The following is a 13,495-nucleotide window of genomic DNA, read 5'->3' as shown; positions in this document are numbered from 1 at the left end:
ATATTTCAGGTACTTGTTAGTTTCAAACTTAATGAAGTTGCAAAGCTAATTTGGATAATCTGTGAAGAGTGCCTGCCAATGACAGCAGAAATTGATTCACCTATTCACAACTGGTTGTCTACTGAAGTCTTAAAGGTATTCTAGTCTCAAGATTTATTTACTATTCAAGAAGGATTTTGTTTTAATGATAATTATTCTGCTGTGGGGATTAGTGTCGTTTTAGTTAATTGAATATATTCCCTCACAACATTCACCCCTCCAGACAATTATAATTGACTGAATTATAATTGTGAAGGACTGTGGTCTTGGATAGGCAGGGGAAACTTGACCACTATAGAGGAGACCTAAAGAGCCTAATTTCATTTAAAATCACAATCTTAATTTAGGTACTCTGAGGATCAACATTTTTCTAAGTTATACATACCTTTATTAATGAATATAAGTAATTAATTATTGTATTAGTGCAACTACAGATAGAAAGATTAGTCACATGAGAGTCTTTTTTTAGCACCACTGGTCACAGACCACAGGAGCTTATGGGATGATTTATTGTCCATTGTCCATCCATTTGCATAAGTTTGTTGTTCATCCTAATTATATGCAGGATTGCTGTGAAACTTTACACACACATTTATTTCATGGTCAAGTTGATCCTAAATGAAATTGATACTGCTTGGACAGCCAATATGGCAATCAGTGGCCATCTTGAAAATCTTGTTATTGCTACTCCTCCTAAATAAATGATCATATTAACATGTGGTTTTCATGGAAAGACTTCTTCTGATGTCTAGTTGGTCCTGAATGAAAATAATACAGATCTGAAGGCTTATATAGTCACTGCAGAGGCATCCAGAAAATCACTTCTCCTCCTGAACGAAAGTCATACTGACATGGGATTTTCACCAGAACATGATGTCTAGCTTTTTATAAATGTGCCAAGCAGATGTCCAGAATAGATGCAACAGTAGCCATCATGAAATTTTTTTATCCGTGCTTCTCCTAAAAAGACAAGTAATAAAGTGAAACCTCTCATGTGATGCCACATCTTCTGCCAACAAAAAGTGGTTTCTCAAAACAGATGGTCTCTCATAACAGGTTTATAAAAGATTACCATATTTCAAGGTCCGAATGAATCAGGTTTAAAAAAGGAAAATATCCACAATTGCTTAAAATCCATTTAATTAATTATTCATAGGTCTTGTCAAAATATTGCAATCATTTCATCTTAAAGTAAAGTTTTATAGCAATAAAGAGATAGATCTGTCATAAAGCATTAGCAATATTTTTTGAAGATGACATGTGTACATGTATGTTGACATATGAATTGCAAAATTAATAAGGTAGTGTTTATTTATCCTGTCCACAAGTTAACTTTACATGCCCATTAATTTCAGACTTGCTTCAAATGTAGCATAAGAACTGCACAGTTAGCTATGATAACACTTATTCATCTTGTGTATGAATTAGTGCCTTTGGTCAGGGTTTAGGTATATATGGAATATATATGTACCAATGAATGAAATCAGAAGACACAACTAACCCAACAGAAACAAAAAATGTATTTAAATACAATATAATAATGCTTAATTAACTGATTATATAAAGAGACTAACTAAATAAATAAAGGGTTCAATATGGACTGCAGTGAACTCATAGTGACTTTATCTGGGTTTTAAGTAACAATAACATCAAAAAATCAACAAATTTGTTAATTTTTTTTAAGTGACAATTGAATCTGGAAAAAGATAATTATTAAAGGCAAGGGCAAAGGCATCAATCACTTCAGGCATTATGCATTGACTCCCAAGACAACAACATACTCAAACACTACAATGAAGCCCTTTCAAAAGTTATTTGGGCATTATCAGGGCTTTGCAGTTTTTCACAAAAGATAAATACAAATACAAAACTTGGAATTGACTGTACATCTGTGATGGCTCTTTTTAAAGAAGTAATAGTTATTCATAATGGGGATTTACAGGACTTTGGCACTAATAACGGTTAGTGATATGCACGTTTGTAAAGTTTACAATGTGAGCAATGGTATTTATTTGTTTTTAAGATGCATTCATGCATGGCAGTGTCATTTTAGAACAGTCTGCAATTTGTAGGCACTCCTAAGCAGTCATAGTAACAGTTTATTAAATAAACATTAGCAGTGTTCATTTTTTTGTGTAAAATAGTTATTCATAGCAGTGTCAAAATGCATTTATTGCCAGGAAGATTCTTGTTGCTAGTCACATTCAGCAAGTGATTGCTAATATGTTTTTTATATAATAAAATTGATCCATTAATGATGACTGATTGTAAATGACAGGTTGTTGCTTATAGCTCAAGACACGATTTACTGTAATGCCATGGGATTTTTACAGGATATTTCTTATGATTAGTTGTTTTAAAAAAATTAACTGATAAGAAAATTTAACACTATTCCTTCTGTATTGATGGCCATATCAACAAAGGGTTTTTGCTATAAAAACACTTTATAATGTCTTGTTGGACCTGAATGAACATTGTACCATTCACACATTCAAAATGCCAACTACAACCACCACCTTGAAACTCTTATCACTATTTCTCCAGAATGAATGGCCCTATTAGCATGGATTTTTATTGAAAGACTTCTTATGATGACTGTTAAGTCATAAATGAAAATGGTGCCAATCTGACAAAAAATATGGCAGCCACAATGGCCATCTTGAAAATCATTTTAGCACTGTTTCTTCTAAATAGCTAATTATATCAATATTTGGCTTTCACCGAAAGACATCTGATATGTCTAGTTGGTACTAAATAGAAATGGTGCCAATCTGATCTCCAATATGGCCACCATAGCACCCATCTTAAAAATCTTGTTTTCATTACTTGTCCATAATGGAAAATTTGTGTCAACATGGGGATTCCAATTGTGTTGTTCTTAAATGAAAAAAATGGTGCTAGTCTTTAAACATGCACCACTGAAAGTACATCTGGTAAAATATGAAATCCAACTTAGTTGGCTTACAACTTAAATCTTATATTCCATGAAACCAAAGACCAATTCAAGGCTATGGGAAAACCATGCACAATATAAAGTATGGATCAATAAAATATCAAGTATGATTAAAAATGCTTTTAAAAAATCCTTGTTATCAATCAATGCAAGAGCAACTCAAATTCTGTTCTGAGAGTTTTTAGTGAACTCGTGGGAAAACACAACAATCAGGTCAATATAATTTACTCACTTTTTGTAAATTACATCATTGACACAAATGACGCTTATATTGCAGATGTTTTCAATGATTTTTTTCATTGACATTACCAAATAATAAAAGAACCAATCAGTGATAGAAAGAAACTGAAAAGGTCTGGCACAAATCCCCCTACACTTAGCCAGACACTTAAGATAGTGGAGGATGAATGTTTAGGACAGGTGATAATCACTCAAAAGACTTTCAATGAACAATACACAAATAATATTACATTTATTGACATATAAGACTAATAATGCACACACTCATGGTGATAATAAAATATTAAATGAGATTAATAGAAACTGATTTAAGTCCTGTTATTCTGCTTTCTTTGTTACAGTTCTATCATTGCACTACATTGGGAAGTCACCAAAGTTAATTTTTACACTTACATCCTGGTCTGAATATCACTACACAGTTTGGCTCCATGAATTTACACAGTATTTTATATATATATACATATATATATATATATATATATATATATATATATATATATATATATATATATATATATATATATATATATATATGACAGATAGACATGGGTCATGCTACCAGGTGAAGTGGGCAACCAGGTGAAGTGGGCAACTAAGTCACCTGAAAAATGTAAACTTTGCCTTCTTCTCTTAAAAAAGCGAGAATGGACTCGCCCTGTGATTTTTTTTTTCAGTGTGCATTGACTGACTGTGGATTATGACTTTTGAGATGCTTCATCGCTGTAGTCCATAAGTTCTGTTGTAGACCAAGGGGAAATGTATTTATGCTGTGTTGATACCAGTTAGGCTGAAAACAAATTCTTGCACATTGACAGACGTGTTTTAATAGCTAACTGACCATTCAACCCTTTCCTGAGCAAGGTATCACTGTTCAAATTCCTGAAGATAGGCCTCTTGTAGAGTACTATAAAAAAAAAGTCACATGGGTCTTGTATGTGTATTTACTCAGTTTAAATTAATATAAATTGTCTTTTTAAAATTTAGCACTAATTTTGTTTAACCAATGTCTTTTCAATCCCAATTATTGAATGCTCTGCACTTTAACTGACACCAAGAAACTTCCAGACGAAAATTATCTATCACTATATGCCAAATTCTGTTTCGAAATTTAAACATCAGTATGTAAATAAGAAGTTTTTTTAAGAATATAATCAATGAAGAGCACTTTCTTGTTTCATTTTTTAAATAAAGATTTTAACTGCCTTGTTTGCATTATTTTCTTTATAAAATCAGTTTGAAACTATAAGTGAACATGTAATAGTGGACATCATTGTGTCTGTGAAATACCACTTCATTAGTTTGTCTGTTTTTGTAAATAATTGAGTAAATAGATGGAAGAAAATATGTAATTTAATGAAAGCAAAGTCTGAATATTATGTGATAGAAGATTTAGTCCAAATATTTAATAGTGTAGGTCAGAAACGTATGAAACCAATGCTATGTTGTGGAATTGGAACAAACACTGTAAGGTCAAGTTTGTTTAATGACATCATTCATTTTTGTGAAAATAGGAAAAAGATAGTGAAGTAAATACTGTTTAACCAATGCATGTTATTACCACTAGTAATTAGGCAAATATTAAAACTACAAAGTTGCAGTCCTATCAATGGATTGCTATAGTGAAGCTGGAAAGTGAGGGGTTATGTTAAGAAAATCCCTCTTTCTAAAAATAGATGCACAGTGGTGCAAAATGTGTTTTTGGTAGATTTAATTTGGTTGAAAAGCATTATCTAGTTCAGTCATATATCAACTTTAATAAATCATTGTGATGACTATGAATAGTTGCAGTAATATTTTGTTGGCACCAATGAAGTTATGACGAATATTATGGTATTGTTTCAAAGGGTTTTAAAAACTTTTTGACTGCATTAAAGTTAATACAAAAGTGGTTGTTTATTAAGCATTTTACCAACTTGCAATTACAAGACTTTAATCTCGTTACTCATATCAGTTAAATTAATTGCAATTTATAGTTTCTGCCATGCTCTTTTAAAGTCATATGGCCAAAATTCAATGCATTGATCCAAACATACAAGTATTGGTATGAATGTATTTCCACTGGCCAGGATGCTTGGTGGGGTCTTAACACATTAACCCCTGGTGACGAGTTTAATTGGCAGGAGGTAGTAGCCTACTGCTGAGCTCTGTAGCGTCAAGGTCATGTATGATACACTAAAGTGGGTGGTATTATAGTAATGTAGACAGATGTAGCTCTACAATGATACCAAATAATCTGGAATTTCTAGTTGTACTACAAAATACAGAGAGAAAAACTTCATTTTTTTTAACCCAATTTTTTTCTACCTAAAATTCGCCCGTGGTTGGAATCTGATTTTGTGTCTGGATTTTAGACTTTTTGGTCTCAGATCTAAGACAAACTGGTATGAACTGCAAACAGACAGAAAAGAAAAAAATCCCACAAACCTGATAGTTTGTGTAGGTTGCAGAATGGATTTTGTTGGGTGTATTGTAAATCCTAAATCGTCCAATTTTGCAGCAGTATGGTACACATTGTTTTTACATTCTAAGTATGTTGAGATAAGCCATCTGATGCAAGGAAGACAAAACAGGCTTCATTATTTTGGCATATACTCATGGTGCAGATGCCAGTCCATTTGGCAACCAGGTGTACTGATAAAAATGTTCTTTCCAGTGAAAGCATAAACATTTGCGTAAAGCAGTGTCAGCTGGAAGAGAGTAATAAGCATCTTTCAGGTTCATAGAAGCAAAATAAGAATCTTTGCGAACCATGGTCAGTGCTGTTTTTAAATATCTGCATTTTAAAATGGTGATATACCACATGTGTATTAAAAATATGAAGATTAAGAATAACCCAGATGCTCCCATCACGCTTTTCTCTAGTGAAAATGTTAGACAAGTACTTTACACAGGCAAAGTTTATTCTCTCCATTACTCCCTTTTTCAGCAATCAATTTCAGTTGTAATTACAGTGGATTCTTTGTAAGAGAATTTTCTCTGTTTTAGAATACAAGTTTGGACTGGGCTGCTATCAAGATCGAGTTTAACCTTTCAGATTGGATAAAACCCATGCATCAGAGGTTATCTTCTGCCATTTTTTAGCACACTGACTAACTTTACCAGCAACAAAATTTTCTAGCGTACTATATAAGGCTGGGAAAGAAACTGTGGTCTCATGAATGGGAAAACTGCTGCTTACAGTTTTTATGGAAGATGCAACTCTGCCTCTGTTCACAAATCTTGATAGTGATTGTAAGGTCTCCTCTTTTTGAGGTTCTGTGGTCCCCATTGGTATGGTTGGTATTGATAGGGCTGGGACCTGGCCCCCATCTTGAATAAAAAAGACTTGGGTCCTGCTTGAGCACCTTTATAATTTGATGATCTTCCAGTGTTTTAAGCCGAAAGCTTTCCAGACACTTTGCTGAGCATCTGAATATTTTTTACTTTTGTAGACAGATCATCTCCAAACAGGAGATCAGTTACCTTATTTTGGGATGCACAGATATATTGATAACTGTAATAGAGATCTGGCTTGATCATTTCTTTCTTCTTATGAGACATATCACAAAATGAAGCATCCGCAATACATCACCAGCATCTGCAAGCAGTTTATTTACATTTGCAGGTGTACCTTCTAACTTATTATGTAGTAATTCATCCATGAGCCTGAGAAGGGGAACACTAGCTTTAGAAACAGTTCCTTGGAATGTTTGGAGCTTGGCATCCATTTGTTTTGTAGCTTTATTCATTTTTGCTCAAATTTCAGTACTTACTTTAGGCGCACTTTAATTTTGGCAATTTTGCAGCCTTAAATGTTTTTTTGCTCAATCAAGTTCTTAAATTTATCCTGTGCTATTTGGACCCTGAATCCTGAATTCACAACCTTGGCCAAGCTCTCCTGAATGGGTGGCCCACAGTGTTCGTGCACTTTATAAAAGTCGGAGAGTTCTTTCAGGATGTCATTTCCTTCAATTTCTGAGGGTAAATTAAGTGGTGATATTACTTGGTTTTGAAGGCCATTCTCTAAGTCATCGACATCTTCCTCACTTTCTGCTCTGGTGTTATGCTGAACTGTTTCCATTTGTACACATTTCTGTGCCAGTCCATCAAATCCCAGCTTATCAGCCATGGGATTTTTGCTATATTTTTAGAATGTCAACTTGTGACTTCAAAGTTGTTACCATAGATGATGTATTTGTCAATAATTCAAGCTGACAGTCCCACATCACTTGGTTGTGTGTTGCTTGTCGTTCATTGTCTTACAGACTATCATCTGAGCACTGCCATTGTTGTGCAGATGTCACATTTTCTATCACTGACTCCCTCAAGATTTCAGTCACATGACAAACTCTTGTCAGTGATGGCATGGTCCATTTATCTGTATGATTTCTCCTTGATTTTGATGACACTACAGGGCTTTCATATTGCATAGTGGTTCCCCTTTGGGAATCATTGCGTTTTGTTGCAACTCTGATGGAGAAATCTTTGGCCATATCAGCTAAATGCTGCTTGTCTCTATTTTGCAAATTTTTTCACAGTAGTCCATGCCCCGTACAACAGGATATCTTTGGCTTTGTCCCAATTCCGCCATTGTGCAAAGCTGTGCAAGAGACAACACTCAAAAATGATGAAACAATGAAGTATGGTACAGTTATGACTGTATAATGCCTTTAAAATGATAGAGGAAGTTTCTGCCCTGTGCTAATTTCAAATTTGCATGAAAGTTAGGCTGTAAATTACTGGAATCGCGAAAATGTAAAACTCGAGAAACCCAATAAGTACTGACTCCTTGATGCTGGACCTTTCATTGACTCATCACATGACCAATTTCATCTCATGGGATCCTGAGGCACTTACAGGGGAAATAAAACTAAACACTTGCTGTTACACCTTGACCAAGCAAGCTTTAGGCAGAAACATTCATGTGAGACTGCCTTGATTTCCCTAACTGATAAATGGCTTCAGGCACTTGTTCAAGGTAGAATAATAGGATCAGTGTTTATAGATTTCAGGAATTTAGCTTTTGACACGGTGGATCATGAAATCCTTTTGAGCAAACTGAAAATTTACTAATGTGATGACAACACAGTTAGATGCTTTACTTCATACTTAAATGAAAGAACACAACATGCTTGTATAAATGATGTTCTGTCTGAACTGGGATCAAGTAGATATGGAGTCCCACAAGGCTGAATTCTAGGTTCATTCCTATTTATATTATTTATTAATGACCTTCCACTTTTACAGGGAGCTCAATTTCATCTACATATCTCCGTGCAGATGACACAGCATTATCAGACATCCAAAACACAAAACGTGAACTGGAAATTTCTTTACAGGATGCCCTAAACAAACTGGGCATGTGGTACACATCCAGTGGCATAGTGTTTAATACTGGTAACACTGCAAAAAAGGACAAATCTTTATAGTGATTAACTATGTCTAACATGGAAAGATATAAATTTGCATATGGTCTGTCATGACAGACTACTTGGTGTTTTTGTAGATAATAATCTTTCTTGGACTGAACTTATAAAATATATAAGTAAAAAAGTTAAAATTCAAGTTAATATGGCTTCTCAGTAGGATAAGACAATTTCTCTCAGAAAGGCACAGAAAACTATTTTATAGCAGTTACATACAACCCTATTTAGATTACTATAATACAGTATGGGATACAGTGGTCCCCCTCTTGAATGGCCCCCCTCCCCCTGACCAGCGACCACTCGCTTGTTACAGCCAGAATTCCTAGGCACCGACAAGTTTGTCATAAAAATACCCCCTCAAGAATAGCCACCCCTCTAACATGACCAGCGGCCAGCATATTAGTACAAAAATATAAAATGTTCACTTCACAAGAAGCCACATTTTATTTTAAATGTTTCGTCCAGAACCATTAGTTAATTCATATCATAAGGTAACTAATCAGATCATCTCCAACGTCGATACCATTCTCCCGATGTCAGGTTTCCATTAATAGATCAGCTAAGTTTCCCTGCTCTCTGTTTGGATTGTCATTAGCCCAAGTATTCTTTTTTGATGATATGCTAGCTTTGCTACGATTTTATTATTTGAATTACTGTGGTCCCCCTCTTATGCGGGTTCAGTATATATGGGTGAGTATCCATCTGTGGAGAGAAAGAAAAGAATGTGAATATATTGTTGTATATACATATACATTCTGTTATGTATATGTATGCATGTGTGTATATGTGTGCAATTGAATATAAATAAGTTCCTTTGTATGAGAATCTCAAAGTAGATTAGTTCTTCAGCCAATTGTATTTAATATTCTTTAAATAAAGTCATTATTATTATTATTATTATTAGTCTGACATCAGTTTGTCTATCACAGCAGCCGAGTTTGTTTTTGCTGAAAAATATCAGAGATGGTTTTAACACTGAACAGTTAAAGGAAAGTTATGGTCTTATCTAGAAGTCTTGGAAATTATTTTCAGCCTGTAACACATCAGTCCTTTATTTTTTCAGGCTGAGCAGTGTCTGATGTCGTTTCCCTGTTTTAGCTCCCACTGGTAAGATTCTGTAGTATGAAACATACTCTATTCGAGTATTCTTATTCTACTATCAGGAAAATCACAATGGTCCTTTACCAAGTAATACCATATTTCATGTTATTTTTCGTACAAGAAAAAAATAATTATTAATTTCAGTGTATGAAAAATTATATGTAAAATAAATAATTATCATTTGGTGGTACTGACCATGTACAAAAAATAAAGGGATCGTACCTGAACACGTTTTACGGAACACATGCTACTCGAATACCTAACCGTACAAACCACAGGTGCTCAACACAAACTCTTCTTGGCATCCTCCGTCTACGGGAGACGATGGCGTAGCTCCAAAGTAAGCTTTTGTCTATCCTTCTTTCTAGCTCTCTTTTCAGCTTGTTTTATTCTTCTCTCTTCCTCTGCGTTTTGAACTCCCTGCCTGACAGCTAGGCACCAGCTGGAACGGTTGTTTGCACAGCTCTCCCAGTCATTGACATTGATGTTTGCTGTCTTCATATCCTTCTTGCAAACATCTTTGTAGCGCAGATGTGGTCGTCCAGTTGGTCGTGCACCTTCTGCTAACTCCCCATATAACAGGTCCTTGGGGATGCAACCTGGGTCCATTCTTTTGACATGGCCAAGCCAGCGAAGGCACCTCTCGCTGAGAATGGAGTGCTCAACACATGCTCAACACAAACTAGATGTTGAGAAAAGCAATAATTAAAAAAAACAAAATTATAGAGTGACAAAAATACTTCAGATAAACCCCCATGACTCGTTCTGACATGATACACTATCTATCACACTATATAAGAGATATATAGTATGATAGAGAGGGTCCTGTGTCAGAACGGGTCATGGGTGTAATCTGAGGTATTTTTGTCACTCTATCATTTTTTTTCATCAGATTATTATTTATTTTCTCAACATCAAGCTCGCGTTGAGCACCTGTGGAACAAATGTACAAAGTAAACATATTTTCTGTCTCATTCTGCTCTCAACTCAAGAATCTAATTACAATAAAAACAAACGTATTCAGAGATTTTTGTTGTTATTAGTGAATGAGAGAGAGAGAGAGAGGATTATGTTAGCAAAATGATTAAGATGGTTTGAATATGTATTAATTAAGGGTATTATTTACTGGTAAATTGTATGCAACAATATGAGACCACATTGTCAAGAAATGAATTGCAATTTATATTTTTACAATAATCTCATTATCAAATTGCAATAAAAAAATAAAGAACTTGAAATCACGTTTTAGTTAATGCTCGCAATCATGTGCGTGTGAGAGAGAGAGATGAAGCAAAATATCATCAGCATTCAAGATCATATTTATTCAGGGTGGGTTTTATTTGTAGCTTTTGCAAAGAGAAAAAGACTGTTACCTGATGATTGTGATAATCCTCATGTATTATGACACTACTATATTCCATTAACAATAAACACTGCTAAATCAACAATTCATTCTTGTTTTAATAATGATGTACATTGTCACAACAACCACGTGGTTATGCAGTGTTCTTTACATGGTAATTAAACCTGTTTAGCACTTTGGTTATTCCAATTGAAACCAGACTGAGTGCAAGTGTTGACAGAAGAGGTCAAATCAGTGAGGCTGCCAGTAGGGAAATGACTGTCTCTTTAGGGAAATGAAAAGCTGTCAATGTGCTATTGAAGTCGTTGTCCATACAGCAGATGTTATAAGGACAAGCGATCATACGCATTACTTATTGCTCAAACTTGCCAATAAAGATAATGATGGGGTATATCATAGAATAGATTTGCAATAAAATGTTAATTATATCCAAGTCAAAAAAGAAAAAGCACTTGAAAGATAGTATATGTATATATAAGAATCGATTTAACTGAGTCCATGACTTTCATATTTACAATAGAAAATGACTAGGTTTTTATATTTTATGTTTGTATGACTATAATGAAACAATAGGACTAGTTGACCAGTGATCTGTGGTCTTCACTTTAGCATATACTGAGATGTAATTTTTGTTGGATAAGAAAACATCGAAGGTCTTCTTAACTCATTTTAAAATGCACGTGGTGTTATGTTGCAGTGATGGACTTAATAAGGAGAACTAATTAACGATAATATATAAAGGTATGGTCTGTGAAGTCCTTTGTCCATTTGTTCATAAACACCAGTAGATATTGTAATGACAATAAGAGAGCATTTGCACATGGGTGCCCAAAGGATTTTTGTGCGGGGGGTCAGTCAGTCATGGCTAGGTGAGTTAGTATAGTAAGCAGTCTGAAACTAAAGCTAATATTTACTAAGCATTTTGAACAGAATCTTGTTACATATTTTCAGCATCATTTGCATGATTAAACTTGTTGGAATTCATATATATATATATTTGCAGCATGATTTCCAGGGTGGGGTGGGTGGTCACGTGACCCCTTTTGACCTATGTTGTGGGTGCCATACTTATGCATCAATCAGTGTATTTTCTCACCAACAACTAATTATTAATTTTTGTAAAAACAAATTGGCAATTTGCTATTTTTGATCTTTTTTGCAAGCGTAAATCTTCTTAGTAGAAATTTTATGTCTGATATTTTAATGGATTTTTTCAAAAAATGCAAAGTGATATGTACAAAAAATTATAATACATTGAATAATTATTATTTTGATAACTGGATTGTGTATGAAAAATTAAAGGGTATGAAACAATACATTAAATACGGACAAAATTTAAACATGCAACCCAGTAAAAGTTTCACTCATGGATATTGACATTGGACTACTGGTAAATTTAATACACTTATTCTGGAGTTGAAACAGAACTATTATCATCAGGACTATTAGTTATAATTTCTCATACACAGAGCATAAATATCAAAATTTTAGTCAGTATCACACTGCCTTCATCAGTGACTAATTTTGATCACTTGACTTTTAATGATCACATAGGAGGATTATAAGTATGATCAAAATGAGTCACTGTAGAAGGCAGTGTTATATTGCTGAAAATTTCAAACTCTTAAGATATTTATGCTCTGAGTATGGGAAATTACTAGTGATCATGAATTATCTGCAGCAAGGAAGGAAACTTTTTATTTTTATCATCATATTATGCTTCGTGAATCTGCAATTAATCGTGTTTTTCTTCTTCCATCTTTCATTGCCTAATTAGGCTTGATAAATGATGGCATTAAAAGAATTAGGCATTTTATTGAAAAATTAGACTCTATGTTGAGAACTACACAGTTTTGCTTTGGCTAATGGGCTTCACAATAACATGCATTGAAAGATAGTTTAATTTAATTGCAGTAATACAATATCAGCTACTGTTGTATTGCTTTCTGAGATGCTAAGTTCCCAGTGCAAGCTAAATATTCCCTCCAGCAATTAGTGATTGGAGGACCAGAAAAGAAAAAAAGATTATCCCAGTCAGATTCCTGAATTCATGTACAGAATATGAAATATATTCTTTTTCCTTGGATTCTCATTTTCATACACATGTCAGGACAGTCAACAAAATTAGCTATTGCTGCTGTCTTTAGTTTCTTTCCATCAAAACATATTTTTTTAGGGTTTGCTTAAGCCATTTTCTTCCCAACACTTGCTTTGTTTGTGTGCATCTGTATTCCTTTAAGTTATTTTTGAAGGATTTTTGCAGTTTGCATAGCAAAGTGGTGTGCTCCAATAAATTGTTACCTTTTCTTAGGACTGGTATCAGAGTATCCTGCCCACATTTAGTTAATTTTCATTTTGTGGGTTTTTATAGTTATGTCACAAAGAGTGGGTCAA

The 13,495-nt window shown here is 34.1% G+C and overlaps 1 protein-coding gene across 2 annotated transcripts in view; it reads left to right on the top strand.

Annotated features, from left to right (window-relative positions):
* The window catches only part of LOC149806864 (uncharacterized), a 153,153-nt gene that overhangs the window by 80,739 nt on the left and 58,919 nt on the right, over positions 1–13,495 (top strand). For both annotated transcript variants that reach the window (XM_089958856.1, XM_089958848.1), the window contains exons 16-17: positions 10–135; positions 9,701–9,744. In XM_089958856.1, the coding sequence (XP_089814982.1) occupies positions 10–135; positions 9,701–9,744 (170 nt within the window). The remainder of the gene's footprint in view (positions 1–9; positions 136–9,700; positions 9,745–13,495) is intronic.

This window comes from Sinohyriopsis cumingii, chromosome 1 (genome assembly GCF_028554795.1).
Source record: "Sinohyriopsis cumingii isolate HCF-2022 chromosome 1, ASM2855479v2, whole genome shotgun sequence".
Classification (NCBI taxonomy): Eukaryota; Metazoa; Mollusca; class Bivalvia; order Unionida; family Unionidae; genus Sinohyriopsis; species Sinohyriopsis cumingii.
Note: the sequence above shows the minus strand (reverse complement) of the source record. Positions and strands in the feature narration are given on the sequence as shown.